Source organism: Athene noctua, chromosome 1, assembly GCF_965140245.1.
Source record: "Athene noctua chromosome 1, bAthNoc1.hap1.1, whole genome shotgun sequence".
NCBI lineage: Eukaryota > Metazoa > Chordata > Aves > Strigiformes > Strigidae > Athene > Athene noctua.
In genome coordinates this window covers 186,136,477-186,153,033 of record NC_134037.1, presented here as the reverse complement: position 1 = coordinate 186,153,033, position 16,557 = coordinate 186,136,477, and the positions used below count along the sequence as shown (strand labels likewise).

The window sequence follows — 16,557 nt, the reverse complement described above, 5'->3', positions numbered from 1 at the left end:
CAAAACGAAACAAAAAAGCCCTCCAAACCTGAACTGCATTTTGATTAGTTATTCACTAGAATTTGTTTGAAGTAAGCACTGCATGTGACCACAGTTAATTCATTAGAGTTGTTCATCAGTTCTTTTCACCAAAGTTAAAAAAAAAAAAAAAAGCATAAAATTATTCAGATTAAATTTCATAGTCAGAGCATTAATTAGGTTTGGATGATTCCATCCACCTTTTCTTCCAGACACAAAACAGTTTCAAAGCTCTTTTAAATAAATCTGTACTTGAGAAAGAATAGAAAATGTGAATTTAACTCAAAGTCACTCACTTTGAGATCTTGCTTCAAAAACTAATTTAATGATCTGTCTCCATAACAACGTAGATTATTTTTGCCAACTAAGACTCAGATAATGAAGCATAATGTATTTAATCAGATTGTATTGAGTACAATTTAAGGCTATTTATGTTTACTATGATTTGGAGACATACTAATTTAGGAGATTTCATTTGTAGGTCAGTTCCACTTAATCATCTTTATAAGTAGAAGGTTGCATATTTTCCTCACCAAAAAAGCCACACTGAGTTATATTTAACTAGTGATAAGATATACAGCATACAGTTAAATCACATAATGCTCCATTTATTAATTTTTAAATTTCTCATTCCCCATTGAAACCTGTTAAAAATGCTTGTCATATTGGGCAGAAACAATCTTGCCTTCAGCTCATCACTGACACCAAACCTTGTCTCTCATTATTTTGCTATATACTATTTTATGCATGGGTTTATATTTTGAAGAGGTTATATAAAAGAAAATAGATTCCATTTACATGCTATTTAGTGTTTAAAAAAATTATTTAAAAGACACAGTTTTTATGAAATTGAGCTAACAAAAAGGTCTACAACACATAAAATTAAATTTATCAGTCCTTTCTATTTTTAATCTAACAGCAAATGCCACTAGCTATTACATGCAAGATGAGGGATTTTATAGGTTGCTAGTCATTCAGCATATGGTATATTATTATTATCCATTTGATATCCAACATTCTTTTCCTAGACATTTGTATATATCTTTCCATGTCTAATTTCCTGCCTTCCCTAATTAATGGGTGAAAATTCTTATTACTAGATTGGAGGAATATATTAATTTATTAACACTGGGCTTTAAACTAAGACTTGAGTTAGCAGAGATGATATTCTTTCACTGAGAACAAATAAAATCTTAACCTGACATGCTTTCTTAGGGCAACCTTACCCTAGTGACTAAAAGCTTCAGGATAAAATCCAGAACATAAACAAATCTGGGAGAGAATTATCTATGTTACTATCCAAGGAGTGACATGCAGTGCAATGAAACTGGAAGAGGGAAAGAACTGAGTGGAAAGATCTGCTCCTTCATCTACACACACACCCCCTCACGTGCAACAGAACCCCCATACATACAACTTTCTTTTCAGAGCACCTTTCGTTTAAGGAGCTTCATAGTATTTATGTTTGCAGAGCTCCAAGCATTCCCAAACCTTAGTCCTTTATTTTTAGCTTTCAAGTTTTTGCTTCAGCTGATGAGAAGAGGAAAAGAAGGAGGTATGTTTATTGCTGGCAAACAGCTTGGAAATTCTGAATAAAGAAGCCAATCAAGGCAGAAGGATTATAATAATCAAAGTACAAAATTTGCATATTTAGGGTATGGTTACTGAGAAATAACAATGCCTTGGTTATGCAAATCAAACCCTCAGCTAAAGTGACTGGATTTGCATATCTGGGAGAAATCTGTCACGTTATGCATCAGTAACTACATTCTAAGTGGCTGAAAGAACTGGCTTTTAGCAGATATTAAATATAATTGCCAGTAGAATTTTTTATTTCCTTGTGATATAGAATAAACTTAACTCATTTTAGGCCTGATGAAAACAGGTCTTCTTGTCTGTAGGAAGCAATACCATTCAGAACAACAAAAGATACATTCAGCACGCCATAAAGCTAGAATTTTTAAGATTGAGATCATGAAAACATTCAAAGAGTTGTGTGTTACCAATTGTGTTCATCTTTTTTTGTCTACAGAAGGTGATTTAAAATAGCCCTCTTGAGAAAGGATTACAAAAACCAGATGAAAGTTTAAGGCCACCTGTTCAGCTCTGTGTAATAAAATAATGTTTACTTCACTTTAAATTTAGTGTATAAAGAAAAGTACGTTGGACTGAAAAGTTTCATAGGTAAAAAGTGCAGACTGAAGTACTGTAACAATTTTCTATTAGCTATTAAAATCAAGCAGATTTTAACACAACAGTAGGTTCAGATGTATTATAGTAAAACTAAAGAAAAAATTAGGGAAATTCTCCTTTAAAAATTATTATGTGGCAGTATTTGTATCATTCATGCATGGGAAAAGAAGTAAGTTACTTCTGGTTAATGTTTATTTCCCCTTTTCTCTCTTGTAATGATGCTCAGCTGTAGTTCAGATGTAAACTTAAGGCTGGCTTACACACCTTGGCCACTGCCTGCAAATGAAATTACGGTTTGATGTTACACTGAAACATGAGAGACAATTCATGCAAGCATGCTCAATCTACAAAGTATTACTTATAATGCCTGTCCAGAGGCATGATCCATTTCCACAGAGAAAACATGGAGGAAACTGAGCAAGATGCTTTAAAGACCTGGCTACTGCTCATGTGCAGAACTGGTGAGTGTACTGCAGTGTAGTCCTTAGAGTACTTACCATCCTCTGTGGGCACATAGATATTCAAATACAGACAGTCTTCATTTTGATCTTGAACATATGTCACCACAGTATCCAGATTGGCTGTAAACCAGACTGGCAGCATGTCATTGAGCAGTGACCTCTCATCCAGGTACTGTGGGCAGACGGCAGCAAACTGTGTGGCATTGCGGACACCTGTCCAAGATGATGGTGGCTCTGGGGGCTGAAATCGCCTTTCTCCAGTTGGAGGAGAGGCATAAGGAACACCCAGGTACTGTTCCACTGGACCAAGGATCTCATTAGGCAAAGGTGTTCTTAAACCACGTATTTTGCCATAATTTGTGGTAACAACTGGGTATTGTGCTTGGCCATCGATGAGAGTAAATCTTATAGCCAGTGCAGTTATCCATAGGAGGAAGTTAGAATTCAGCATGACACACACTGGGGTGAAGATCAAAGGCAGCCATAGGAGTCCCATTGGTTTCGACATTATTTAAATCAACATCAGCAGGGCTCTTTTTTCCACAGCCAGGAGAAAATTAATCAGTCAGGGAAAATGAAAACTACTGAAATAAAAAGTAGTCAAAAGCAGATGAAGTGAGAGAAATTATAACCTTGTTCAGGCAGCGAAAAAACAAAAGCTGATGTATGGTATGTGCCTCAGCTGACAGGTTGTAGACAAATCCCAACATCAGAAGAAACAAGGGAGTGTTTGCCCCTAAGGCCCATCCCAGACTTCAGCTTGGCTTAATTGTGACAAGGCATAGCACTTCCCTGACGGTAGCGTGAGGAGAGATCTGGAGTTATTCCACTTCCCCAGTGAAATGGCTCCTTCCAGTGAAGTCCAGCCCACTCAGTCAGCCTGTGGACAAGAGAAAACAAGCAATTCAAATCAACAGACACATTCAAGTTGTCATAAATCTAAAAAAAATAAACCCAAACCAAACAATTAAATTCACACACTATTTCCACACCAATGCCCACAAATGTTTTATGAACTTTAGGCACCATGGTTAGCTGTGTTTCTAAAGATATATAAGGTAAGAGAACTGAAAATCAAAGCCACAAGCTTGTCAGAGGTTATACCGCAAACGAAACATTTCTGCTTCTGTATATGCTTCTAAACCAAACCACAGTCCAAATATTGCTGCTTTCAGGAAGGGTATTACATGTAAGTGCTAGCTCCAGGGTGTTTTCTGCCCTAAATAAACAGCAACTCCTTTTTAATTATATTTTCACTCCTACAGGAAACATTAATTAAATGTTTTGGTGCATTGGATAATCTCTCTTTGTTATGATACAGCTTCTATATAGTATTTTTCACAGGTATGCCTACTCTTCTGTATGACAGCCTAATTTACCCCTATCTAATTCAGAAATTCCGATTAATGTCATAGCATTACATTAGTTCAAATCACGTGTGAGAACAGTTAGTCAAAATTAGATAAAGTTACTGGCTTTCATATCTATTGTCTTTGTTCTGTATCTGTCAAAAATGAAAAATGGAAACTGAAAAAAAAAGTGATAGAATCTCTCAAGTCAGATTTTGACCTACACAGTAACTGTTACAACTATGTAATGTTACTTTCTTGCATGCTCCTACTTTTAATTTTTAGACAGAATGCAATCCATACAATAATTCTGTTAATTTTTAATGAAATACAAGTCACTCATTTATATATGCTAAATAGTACAAATAAACACACAGAAAATACTTGCATTCTTCTCCCTGCCCAAAGAAATGAAGGAGTTCCTTTATACCCATTATTCAACTCAAAACCACAGGTAAAAATTCCACAGCTAAAAAAATCCTTTTTAGAGGAAACCGATACCGAAACTTTACATTTGATAGGATGAACACACATTTACATATAAAACTTATTTAAGTGGACTACCAGGTCCTGTTTTCATTCAGGACTCTATCTCATAAAGATATAAAATCGGTTTTCAAGAGCAGAAAAAAAACAAGGTAAGTAGCTATTGAGAGTAATTTAAAATTAAAAACAAACAAGCAAACAAACAAACCCCCAACCCCCCCCCAAAAACAACCCCCCAAACAAAACAAACCCACGGAAAAGCCCTAACAACCAAAAAATAACCACAGGACACATTTATGCTGATTCTTTTAGACAAGGAAAGACATTTGAAGGAAAGATATTTCATCCTCTCAAATTCATTTTTGAACTCGTAATTCAGCATTCATTTTTGCAACACCTAATACCAGAGGCCAGAAAAATACCAGATACATTTTATTTATTGATAAAATTTCTATTGATATTTTCACTGGTAGATAATAGACTAAGATGCTGCTTCCGACGGACTTGCAATTTAAGCATACTTTCTGAAGGACAAATCAGTAATAGCTTTAAGTGTCATGTCCCGAGGGCACCACCAGAGCCATCAGTCCCTGCCTGAGCTATGCTGTAGGAAGCCCCATGCCCAGCCCCATGCCCAGCCTGGATCTTGCTCTGAGTGGGTCCCTAGGTCGACCTTGGACCTGACTCCTCACCCAGCCTGGCCTGATGATCATTGGGCAGTGGCAGAAGCCTGTCCCTGTCCCCAGCCCAGCCTCAATGGGGTGCTTCAGGAGCATGGCCCATCAGCGAGTATTACCCTGCCAGCTCTGCAGTGCCTGCACCTCCTGGCTCATCATCCCCGTGGGGCAGCCCCAATCCAGCTGCTCCCTGGCATTCAGAGTGGTCAGCCAGCCAGCTAACCGTCACCCAAAATTCCTCCTCAAGCACCACTTTCCTTTTTGATTTCTGCTACTGTCTTTAACAACCAAAGTCAGCAGCAGCCATCTGATTTTGGGTTAGTGTTCCCTCATGCTCTCTCCCATCCTCATCTTGGTACACTTTTCTTATCATGCAGCACAAAGCAGATTTTCCAGTCATATCCAAGTGAGGATTTACATTGTGCTCAGGGAAGAGCATCCTATTCCCTTGATACCCACACCTGGAAAAAAGCACTAAAAAAATTGACAAGGTGGAAGGAAAGACAGTGCTCCAGATGAAAAATGGGTAGCGAAAAAACTTGTCTGGGCAAACAGCAGATGAAAAAAAGAGAAGATGAAACAAGAAAAGAAAATGGGAATGACAAATAAACAATAGTGAACACAATACCAGCACGGAGAGAATAAAAAATGACAACATGAAGCAAGGTGGAAATACTCAGCTGATAAACATACTAGAGAGAAAATACAACTCTTGAAAATGTGACTTAATAAATTTTATCCATAGTAATGACAGAGTGTCTTTGGATCAAATATTGTGAATAGAGTGAAAGGACGGGAAAAGGGAAACATTCATTACTGACCTGGAACTGAATTTGCTATCCAATTCCTTATCTAGGAAATAAGACCAACAGAAGTAGGTTTTGTGGGTATTAAATCCACTCACGCAATGCATTTTATTTTCACCTATACCTTAACATTTTTAAGTTTGCACTTCTGGTTCACGCACACATAGACATTTAGATTTTAATGATCTTGAATCCATAAGGAAACAAACCATTGGCTAACAGAATATATAGCCAGGTCTCAGCCCCACTGTCTGAACTATAACAGACATGCAGCCTTTGCCAACCAGTGCAAAGACAGAAACAGCAGAGAGTAACAAGTGCATTAACACAGGCAAGATATATACCATAAAAGAGTAATTCTAATGTAAGTCAGAATAAAATCACTATTTATTGTAACATGTTCTGCTTATTAAAAGTTACTGCTGTTAGTCAAATGGAAGCAATCAAAATTTTAAATAATTTCTTATTGAACAGATCTCTTAAAAAAGTTTACTTAAATAATTAATTATGTATGACCACTATATACAACAATTCTTTAATCAGAAGTCTCATGGAACAAATTGTTTTGCAAAGAGTTTTAGGCAGAAAATACCCCACTTTTCAGTTTATTGACTTACTACTACAGAAATTATCGTTTTCATAAGGTTAGTTTAAACATATGAAATGTACACATTCATATGTATGATGAAAGATACGTGGAATAATTTTCAGTAAGAACATCAAGAGATAAGGAAGAAGGTGTGCTGACTATACATTCATGAACTAGCTGATTTTGCTATGTGCATCATTAAAAAGTCTGGAAAATGTAAACAGAGAGTCACAGATTGCAATTGGAGATTAATTTTAAATAGAAATCTGTATGTCATTTTAGAATGACACATAATTAAATTAATATTATACAATATTTAGAATTACATATTATACCAAAACCAGTTTGATGCACATCTATATGTATCCACTCAGCTATTTAATACATCTTTACATACTCATAAAGACTTGTCATGTCTTTATTTGTTATGACTAATCGTGTTGTATTCTTTCCTTTTTTTATTTTTTTTACTGCTTCAAGCATTAGAAGAATGTGTACAAACTTGCTTGCAACAGCTTGCTAGGTGGAAGCATCACCCACTCAATTAAAAACAATCAATCCAAATCAAAATATTCAGTTTAAAATGGCAGCTTCTGTCAAGACAACACACAAAGCAAAGTCAAAGAACATCTGAAATCACATATATTCATACATGACTTCTTTATTGGCAGAGGAGTGTAATTTGAGGCTAATGAGACATTTATGGCCTTTGAAGTAAATGCAGATTGAAGTTAACATGGATGTGCATCTACTAGAAACACTACTTGTACTCGATTATAGATCTATGCCCCAAGCCACACTCAGAGATGTTTAAATAGTCTATGAATCAGGCCTTCAGGGCTAATGTGATGGTTTCCAGGTTCTGCAGTTAGCACTTTTTCAACTTGAGCAGATGAGTATGTCATAGTTCTATACCAACTCTGTACCAGCTAGGGAAATATGAGATATGGCTTAAAAGTCCTCTTTGCTCCAGGTTAGAATGGCAAACCCTAAAGTGATTTCAAGTTTTTTTGACCTGCTCATCCAGGTCATAGACAGTCATAAGAAAATCAAACACGAATATAAATTATATGAGCAGAGGAGACTGAAGACTGCACAGATCTCCCAGAGTTTCTCAGGCTTTATCTAAACCAGCTACTACTGTACACCTCAGTTTTCAGACGCTGATCACCTTCAGTCTCTGTGTATGCCTTTTGCTCACATTCCCTGGGACAAGGTTTTTGATGTGTACATAGGTCTCAACACAGAATCAGGGTTAAATAACCACATCCCCCTCTTTAGACATAGGCTCTAAATGTATAGTCAGCTTGATTACCTGAACCCTAAGTCACTGGCTAATCACCAGAAAAAAAAAAAAAAAAAGTAATAAAACTTCAGATTCTCCTCATAGTGATACTTTGTACAGTATTGAACGCATTTTGCAGAATATGGGGATATTAAAAATATTTATTTTACCAGGAATATGTATTGTGGCTTTTCTTCTTTTTTTTTCTCTTCCTCCCCTTGAAGGATATAATTTCAAAAGTGATGTGGTTTTTATTGTGCTTATTTTGTTTGTTTGTTTGTTTGTTTGTTTTTTTGGGGGCCATGTATGGTTATTTGTGGTGGTTTTTTTAATAAAAGTAATTTAAATATATTATCCTGTTTTAAACATAGATGAAACTCTCTAATAAATTAACATAGTAAGGAGACTGTAAATAAAAACTGCCCAAAGCATAGCAATTTGTGAATATGTCTAAAGTATTAATTTTAGCAATACATATATACAATCTGGAACTTTAGCAGAAAAATAATCATGCAGTTGTCTTCTGTAAAAGCTCTTCCCAAACCAGATTTGCACGTCTACCTCAAATTCAGCACTGCAACTTCTTAATTGTCACTGTCTTCAAAATGTTTGCTCAGTAACAAAAGAACAGTTCTTCCAAATATCAGTAAATGCATATTGGTTTTGTCTACCATCTTTCAGATAAAAAGTCTGCTGTAATTAAGTCAGTTATAACTTCTATAGGATTTTTTCCCAGCTTCTAGGACATTTTCTTGATACATTGAAATGAGTTAAGCTTCATTCTTACTCATGCTATATAATGTCATTCAGAAAAGTCAGACAAAGTCATAATTAACAGCACAAAGGAACATCAATCATGAACTGATGTGCAGTTTCTGGACTTGATTACTTAGAAGGCTAGTGGGAAGGTTATTATCTGAAATTGGCCAATATCATAGATATTTTAAAATCTCAGAACTGTAACTATAGCAATGCTTGGCTTCAAATTAACATTCAGCAGAATCTTATAAGAAATTAATTTTCCTAATAGAAGCTATACGTTTATTTTACTGGATTTTTGTAAGCATTTTCTCAGTAAGAACAGATTTCAACAATGTATTATGAAATTATTTAAAGAGCAACCAACCAACCAACCAAAAAACCTCCAAATCAAACCAAACCAAAACATCCTGACTTACAATAAATCTAACTAAGCATTATAAACTTCATCAGGTATGAGTATCTGAACTACATACATATGGTATTATATCCGTATTATTAACGGATTAATCAAGTTATACGTCAGTATGATTTCTGTTGTAGTACACTGCTGTTCAGTCACAGCAATTCAGCAGGTAATAGGGATTGGAGGGACTTTTAGTGTATCAGAATAATGTCAGGTGTCTTTTACATAATACTCTAATGTATCTGTTATCAATTCACAGTTAATATTCTCTTGAAGATTTAAAGATTAGAAATTAAAAGAAACTAACATATCAGTGATACACATTTAAGAACTATGATGTATCCTTTCTTGAAGTGAAAATAAATGCCAACTATACAAACATTACTATGCACCTTGAAGTTGCTCTTAGATTTACAGTTAGAAATAACTGAGGACAAAGGTAAACAATTTTTCTCTTTTTTTATAATATGGAAGTAAATCCTGAAAAGCAATACAAGCTATATACAAACAGTAAATCAACAGTTTGGGGCTTTTTTAAGTACAAGCTGCATTTACCCTCCTAGGAATTTCTATAGCGAGTCTCTCTGATAGGCTCAGTCAATGTCAGTAGATCCCTCAGGTTAGAAACTGCAAGCACCATTCATTTTTCAGAAAATGGACATGCATTTGTTTCGTATCATTGCTTCTTGCTTGCAGCTACCATTCTCATTCTGAATTTCTAAGTCTCATACACAATCAAAAAGAATGATGAGATTATAAGAAAAGGTTGCGTGGTCCATACACTGTTTTTGAAAACTGCAATTCTCTCAATAATAAAAACAATTTGAAAAGCAAGTGGAGGGAAACAAAAAGTGTGATCATCACTCCTTTTCAACAAAAAACAGAAATACACTTCTTAAGCATTCTGTGAAAAATCAGGTGTTTGGATCTAATTATAAACAGCTGTTGTTAAACAATCACAGATACAGTTTCCCTTATTCTTTTCTTCTATTTAGAATTTCTAAAAAAACATTATGGTCAGGAGGACCCAAGACTCAGTTAAGACATTTAAGACAGTTGCACTTATCTCACTGACTTTTGAACTCTGATTTCAACTGGTATTGCACACAAGCATGGAAAAATGTAGGTGGTTAGAGAAATTTCATTATACTTTCTGCTTCCTGAGATAAATTGATGAAGATTGCAAATAAATATGAGGTGTCAATATTAGGAGGGAAAAAACATGGCATAAACTGTTTACAGACATAATTATCCCAAAATTCCAGTTGTGTGCCACTCAGATCTAAAATTTGACCATTCATGATATGAATTTAAGCTTCCTATGACTGAATGGACACTGTAGCCATTCAAATGTGAAAAGCTGGAATGCACACTCTCAAATAATAAAGCAGCAATTAACTTTGCTTGCAAGGTACGGTGACAGGGTACTAAGTCTTTTTTGTTCAGAAAGAGTCCAATGCCTACAATATGACCATGGATGATGATCACAAGATAAATTTATTTATTTGATAGTAAATTTATTTATTTGATAGTCTTTGTTTAGCTGTGGCTACAAAGTCTTTAAGAAAATACTACTCTTCGAGTACATGTTTTAGGGAAATGTATAAAAAATAGCATCAGTACAGTCTAGCACAACTGCTGACTTCATTTCCAGCTTTTACTTCTGATATGACCTTGTAAAAGAAATGTAACACTCTCTGGGTTGCTTTTATTTCTTTTCTGCACCTCTGTTTTCTTAAATTTAGATGTGTTACTCCAAAAGAAAAGGTTATGATCTGAAAGAGGATGTTCAGCCTTGAGTTTCTGTAAGGCAAGAGAGTAAAATTTCCTATGCCTGGAGTAAAAAAAAAAACAATCTATGGATATAAAAAAAATGAAAACATGCATACAAAATCACGATTTTATACATTTTTTTAGGTTTGCAGAATAGACCATTATAGTTTGAATAAACCTTCAGAAATATCAAAGTTTGTTACATATTACCACTTCAAGACATAAAAAATAAACATTTCTAACATTGAATATGTCCAACTTCTCTCCAGTAAGAAAGGTCAAATGACTGAAAAGGACAATTCTTAAGGGAATCTATCAGCTTTTGTCTAAATATTAAACAGGGAAACTCACAGGTCTCATTCCTCTCTTTCTCTCTTCATCATTAAGCCTATGTGTGTGCCCTCCTCAAGGATGGAAGAAACTAAAACTCTTGTCTGAACTAACCAAAAAACTGTCTGAGGGACTGACTGGTAGGCAATTCGATCTCTTGAGGCTATTTAATGATTAGAATTTGATATCCTCCTGTTGTCATTCAAGTCTAAGAAGAGGAAACATTACAAATATTACAATAACCAGAAACCAGGTGGGAAAAGCAATTTAAACCAGCAGAACATGCAAGGCCCCCCCAATAAATTATATTGCCAAAAAAACCCAGTTGGTGCTCTATTATACAAATTCCTAGAACTAAATTACACAGGAGACACAGGCATGACATTTTCATTGCATTACTTAGTTCGGTTACCAGGTGGTGATACTGCCTTCATTCATATGATAATGTCACAATTATGCACTCATCCTGGAAATGAGAGTGACTACCCTCATTAACCTGAAGAAGTCTAACCCCACACTTCCCATCTTTCAAGTTACAAACATTAGATTTCAAATAAGTCTCAATGGCTATGAGAACTGTGTGCAGCATTGTCAATCCTAAACTGACTTTTGCTCTGAGATTCTCACCCTTGGACTGTGAGAAAACTGTAACTTTGCAGTCCCTTAAAGCTGAAACTCCCCTGGACAGGTATTCTTACTTTTAAGCAAGCCTTATGCAGTTCATAGGAGAATCATTTCATGAAACACAAATTGGGACTGGGGATTATCTTTACTATCCTATCATATGATCAAACTTTTTCCAACTTACTCTTCCCCTTAAGTTTTCTTTCTTTGCTATAAAGTGGACAACTTCACCAGCAGAAGGGAAGAATGTCCTCCAACTTCTGTTGCTCTCCTCCTAACTTAGTAGGCTTTCTCCTGCTAAATGCTGGTTTGAGCCCTTTATATTCAAGAGGAATACAAAGTGACAGGTGCTTGTTGCAGCAAGACAAGTCTCCACAAAATGTTATGATGTATGTGATCACCAGAATCACTCACTAGATCCTAGGAAAATCTTAACAAGGTAACTGTTCCTATGCTGCCTACTGCCTTCCCCTCTCCCCACCAAACACTGAGCTTAAAAGTCTGCTTAGAAGAGAGTCCATGTCATATACTCTGCTTACTGTCTCGTCTATGCTAAATTCATAATGAAGTCTGAAATTCTTAACTTTCTAGTTAACATAAGTACTGGAAGGTGTGAACTATATTATGTACTGTGGACACCTAAAAGCTAAGCAGAATATTATACAGGAGTCTTATTATGGATCTGGATCTTAGTCTGGTTTTAGGTCAGTGCAGTAAGCACTAAAATTTAGGTCTGAGCAGAAATAAGGCCAGAGCATGGGCTCCAGCAGTGTCCTGCCACAGTATTCATACCTTCCAGTCAATGCACTGGCATGACTAGGGAACAGGCCAGGCCAGAGGTTCTCCTCAACAGACAGTACAATTAAGGCAAATCTTTTTTTTTTTCTTTTTCTTATTATTTTTTCTTTTTTCTTTTTCAGAAAGATTTTTACTGTAGAGATGTGTAGCAGGTGCACCTGCTCAATGAAAATAGGGCTTCACAGTAGTTGGTGCCTTTGGCCAATAGGACCTGCTATTGACCACAGATCAGATTTAGCCTGGGTATAAAAGGAGTACTCTGGAGATGCGATTTCGAGCTTGTCTCCTGGCATAGCATGCTCTAGTTAAGGACTCTCCCCTTGGGTTGGAATGCTGCCCAAGGAAACTCCTTGAGGTGACCTGGATCAGGACACTGCCCTGAGCAGGTCCTTGAGGTTGAGAGCCCTCACTTCTTAGGTAAGTGTTAGAGCATTTTAGGTTGTCATTAAACCCTAAGGAGTGGTGCTTTGTTATGTGTTTTGTGGTGTTGTTAAACCGGAGGAAGTTTTGTCTTCCTCTCACAGACATTTGAACCTGTTATTGAATAGTTGCGGAGGGCTAGTTAATTGTTTTGACAATAAACTTTTAACTTGTGGTGGTCGTTTGTTTATTTGAGAGTCTCCATAACAAGAAGCAAGCTGTAATATGCTATGTGGCCTTGGGGAAAGATAACAGGACCTGGACCATTTTATTTACTAAGAGACATTACCTCATGTGCAGAATCAGACGTACCTTTCCTCCCCACTGATAGATGCCTGAAATCCAAGGCTTACTGACTGCTTTTATGTAGTGTATGTTTTTATAAAATGAGGAAAAAATTGAGGTTATGTTCCTCCAGGAAATTAATGAAGTATGGCTGTCATCTTACATCAGATACATTGACAAACCTGTAATATGAAGTGATATACACCACAAGAACAACAGCTAAATTGGGATTAATTGTAAAACAATAAAAGCCGAGTAAATATTAAGCAAAATCCAGTAACAAAATATAGAAACCTAAGAAACAGACTCCTGAAATTCTATTCCTTTGGAAATGCAAATTCTAAAATTGTTACACAAAGTAGAAAGAAGATATAGTTCAAATAATAATTCCATACACACAAGCTTAAAAAGGATGTCTTAATATTAGTTACTTGAGGTTTGGGTTGTGGTTCTTAATCACTATTTTTTCAACTTTATCTATCTATTGCCAAGAAGCGCAGCAGGAAGAGAAAGCAAGCTAGGCTGGGATGGCAAAAGAAAAGGGTATAAAAATCAAATGTTTTGTATGTAATTTTCTATTCAGTTAAAAAGGTCCTCTGTTTCCAACCTCACCCTCCCCAAATGATAAAAATCAAATCGTCTTTCATGGTCTTTTAACAGTGCCAAAAGAAATCTCAAAATTACTAAGTGAATGCTTTTCTCTTAGGTAAAAAAAAAAAATAAATCTCAAAATTATCTGCATGACAGCCCCTATCATTCTCCTACTTGCATAACTTCAACGCCATCTCACATTTAGTTAATTATATTTTCTTGCATCAAAGGCTTTTCAGAACTCTAACATAATATATTGTATTTGCTTTGTGTTATGCAGAATTGGTATCCATGTAGAAAAGGAAAGCCAACAGCAAATGTAGAAATTGTCATTTCTCCTGCTTACTCTTCCCACTCCCACAATTGGAAATTTCCATCTTTCCCTAGCACAATGAAAAGGTACCTCTTCTACTTTGGACACATTACTAAAGCTCATATTCATCTCACTAAATTTGTGTGAAAAAGTTAGATATTCTGTCTAAACCTGAAGCATACATTTCAGGCAGCAATTCTTCCTACTGTAACACAGGTATCTGACATTAAATATTAGTTGAAGTTAACCACCATGAAAACATCCTGACAATTATGGTTAAGAAGCCCAAGTCATTAGCCTGGATTAGACAGATAACTGTCCAACAGCTGAAGTACAGCAAGATGATTCTTTCACCTCTTACCAATATATACAGAATTATCTCTATAACCATGAGACACAAAGTTAAGAAAATTGTAACTTTCCTGTTAGCTTCATACATGAACCAAGTCCTTATGACTAAACTCAGGAAGAGCACATTCTGCTATGAGTTTCTAATACTTTTTGTCTGTTCTTTCATTAGCTTTGCTGAAGGTTAAAGAAGATGCAGCATCCATTAGCAAGAAATTCAGTATACAGATATTAGACTAAACTTCATGTATTTTCTTGCCTACCATTCAATTCCTTTTATCCTCTAATTATTATTAATATTATTGTTTTATTTTGAAAATTCTGCTGTATAGTATCTTTCTTAAAGCAAAATTGTATCTCAGTGAAAAAGTTTATCCATTTGCACTGTCTACACCTAACATTAGTCTTCAGCAACATATATTGGATAGGTTTGTGGAGAAAGAGTATTATGTCAGAAATTTATGATTATTTGGCTTCTATCTCTCAAACTGACAGAAAACACATTTCCCATGACTTGTTTGATGCAATGTGTACTATTTATGAATGACTTTCTAACAGGACCCATGCAACACTATTATTACTGCATTTATTTAGCACACTCTACCTGTTTTCACAGGACTTCAAAACTACATGGGCACTTTCAAAACTGCAAACAGATAAATTAATTTCATGATTTTTCATATATTTCTTTTACCATGTAACACATACATACAGCAATACTCACACTAACTGCAGTGTAGTAGATTCATACATGGTATAAATTTCTGATCACAGTTGAAAAAGAGAACAGGAGAAGGTAAGCAAATACACTAGCACCTTTCATACTGAAGAGAAACATGCGCCATTACATTTCCAAGGCTTGTCTTATTCTTGTTCTCTCCTGCTTGAAAATGTGTCCTCTTACAAAAGTATCTTCTATCCTTTTCCTCTTTTGCTCATGGTCTTCTTGGCCCCCTGTCTAATTCTCAAATCTTTCTCACAGACTGAACACCGCTAGCTTGTTCTTTTCTCCAAATCATAATGGTTTCCTACGGATCTTTTATTCTCCCTCATCATTTGTTTCTGGCTTCCCTTCATCTCTTTACACATAAGATATATAGAGAAAAATATATGCCCGTCAATTCAATCAATGTCAAATTGATTTTTATTTTGTAAAGGGAATTTATTTAATTTATTTTGAAGGATTTCTAGGGGTTTTCCCCCCTTTTTTTTTTTTTCTTTTCTCATATCCATATGGGATGGTATTGCAGAAAAAAATAGAACAGGAGACAATTTGCAGCTGCCAAGTTAACTAGGAAGAACAGATCTATTTTTTCCTGACCTCAGTCAACTGATTTAGGTCAGGATTGAAAAAAACCCCACCTTGTCACATGGCAGGAGTTACAGCTTCCTGTGTGCTTTTATTATATCATCTTTAGAAATCTCACTGATAAAACATAATACCAACCAAAAATATCTACCACAAACTAATGCAGTCAATTAACAGAACAGAAGGAGGTCAAGGCAGTCAATTAAAATCACTTTGACAGAGGAAAAGATTATTCTACCTCATATTGGAAGTATGTCAGTAATTCCTGTTTGATCTGACTTACTTACACTTTTATTGTTCAAATTAATTCCTTCCATAATGCCTTATTTGGCATGAGAGAGGAAGATTCATCATCTAAAGGTCTTGCTTGCTGCCATATATAATTATTTATTTTTGAAGTGATGGGAAAGTTCACACATGTTTTATCAGCAGTATTTTTACTGATTCCTAGAAGAAAATCAAACATCCTTTTTGCATTTGTTTAGACAGCTGCTACTATCATTGAAGTCTGCCCTGATAACTATCACCTTGGCAAGTTGCTAAACATTTTCTTTTCGAAATTTAATATTGTTTCTCATATGCATGGAAGATAACCATCCAGGAGTCCTGAGTCATTATTTCTCTGGCTCTGATTTCCTGGCATATTGAAATCTTATTAACAGTTTCAGCATATTTGTAACAATTATCTTTCCTAAAGTCTTGCACCAAGATAGTTGTATTTCTAGACATCAGATCTA

At 35.5% G+C, this 16,557-nt stretch overlaps 1 protein-coding gene across 6 annotated transcripts in view; it reads right to left on the bottom strand.

Annotated features, from left to right (window-relative positions):
- Window positions 1–16,557, bottom strand: part of NLGN4X (neuroligin 4 X-linked) — a 195,968-nt gene that overhangs the window by 136,262 nt on the left and 43,149 nt on the right. For 5 of the 6 annotated variants that reach the window (XM_074907639.1, XM_074907618.1, XM_074907656.1 and 2 more), the window contains one exon: window positions 2,709–3,552. In XM_074907639.1, the coding sequence (XP_074763740.1) occupies window positions 2,709–3,180 (472 nt within the window). In that variant the 5' untranslated portion in view covers window positions 3,181–3,552. Of the gene's footprint in view, window positions 1–2,708; window positions 3,553–6,005; window positions 6,037–16,557 lie in introns of all 6 variants that reach the window. The other variant, XM_074907646.1, reaches the window with a different exon arrangement.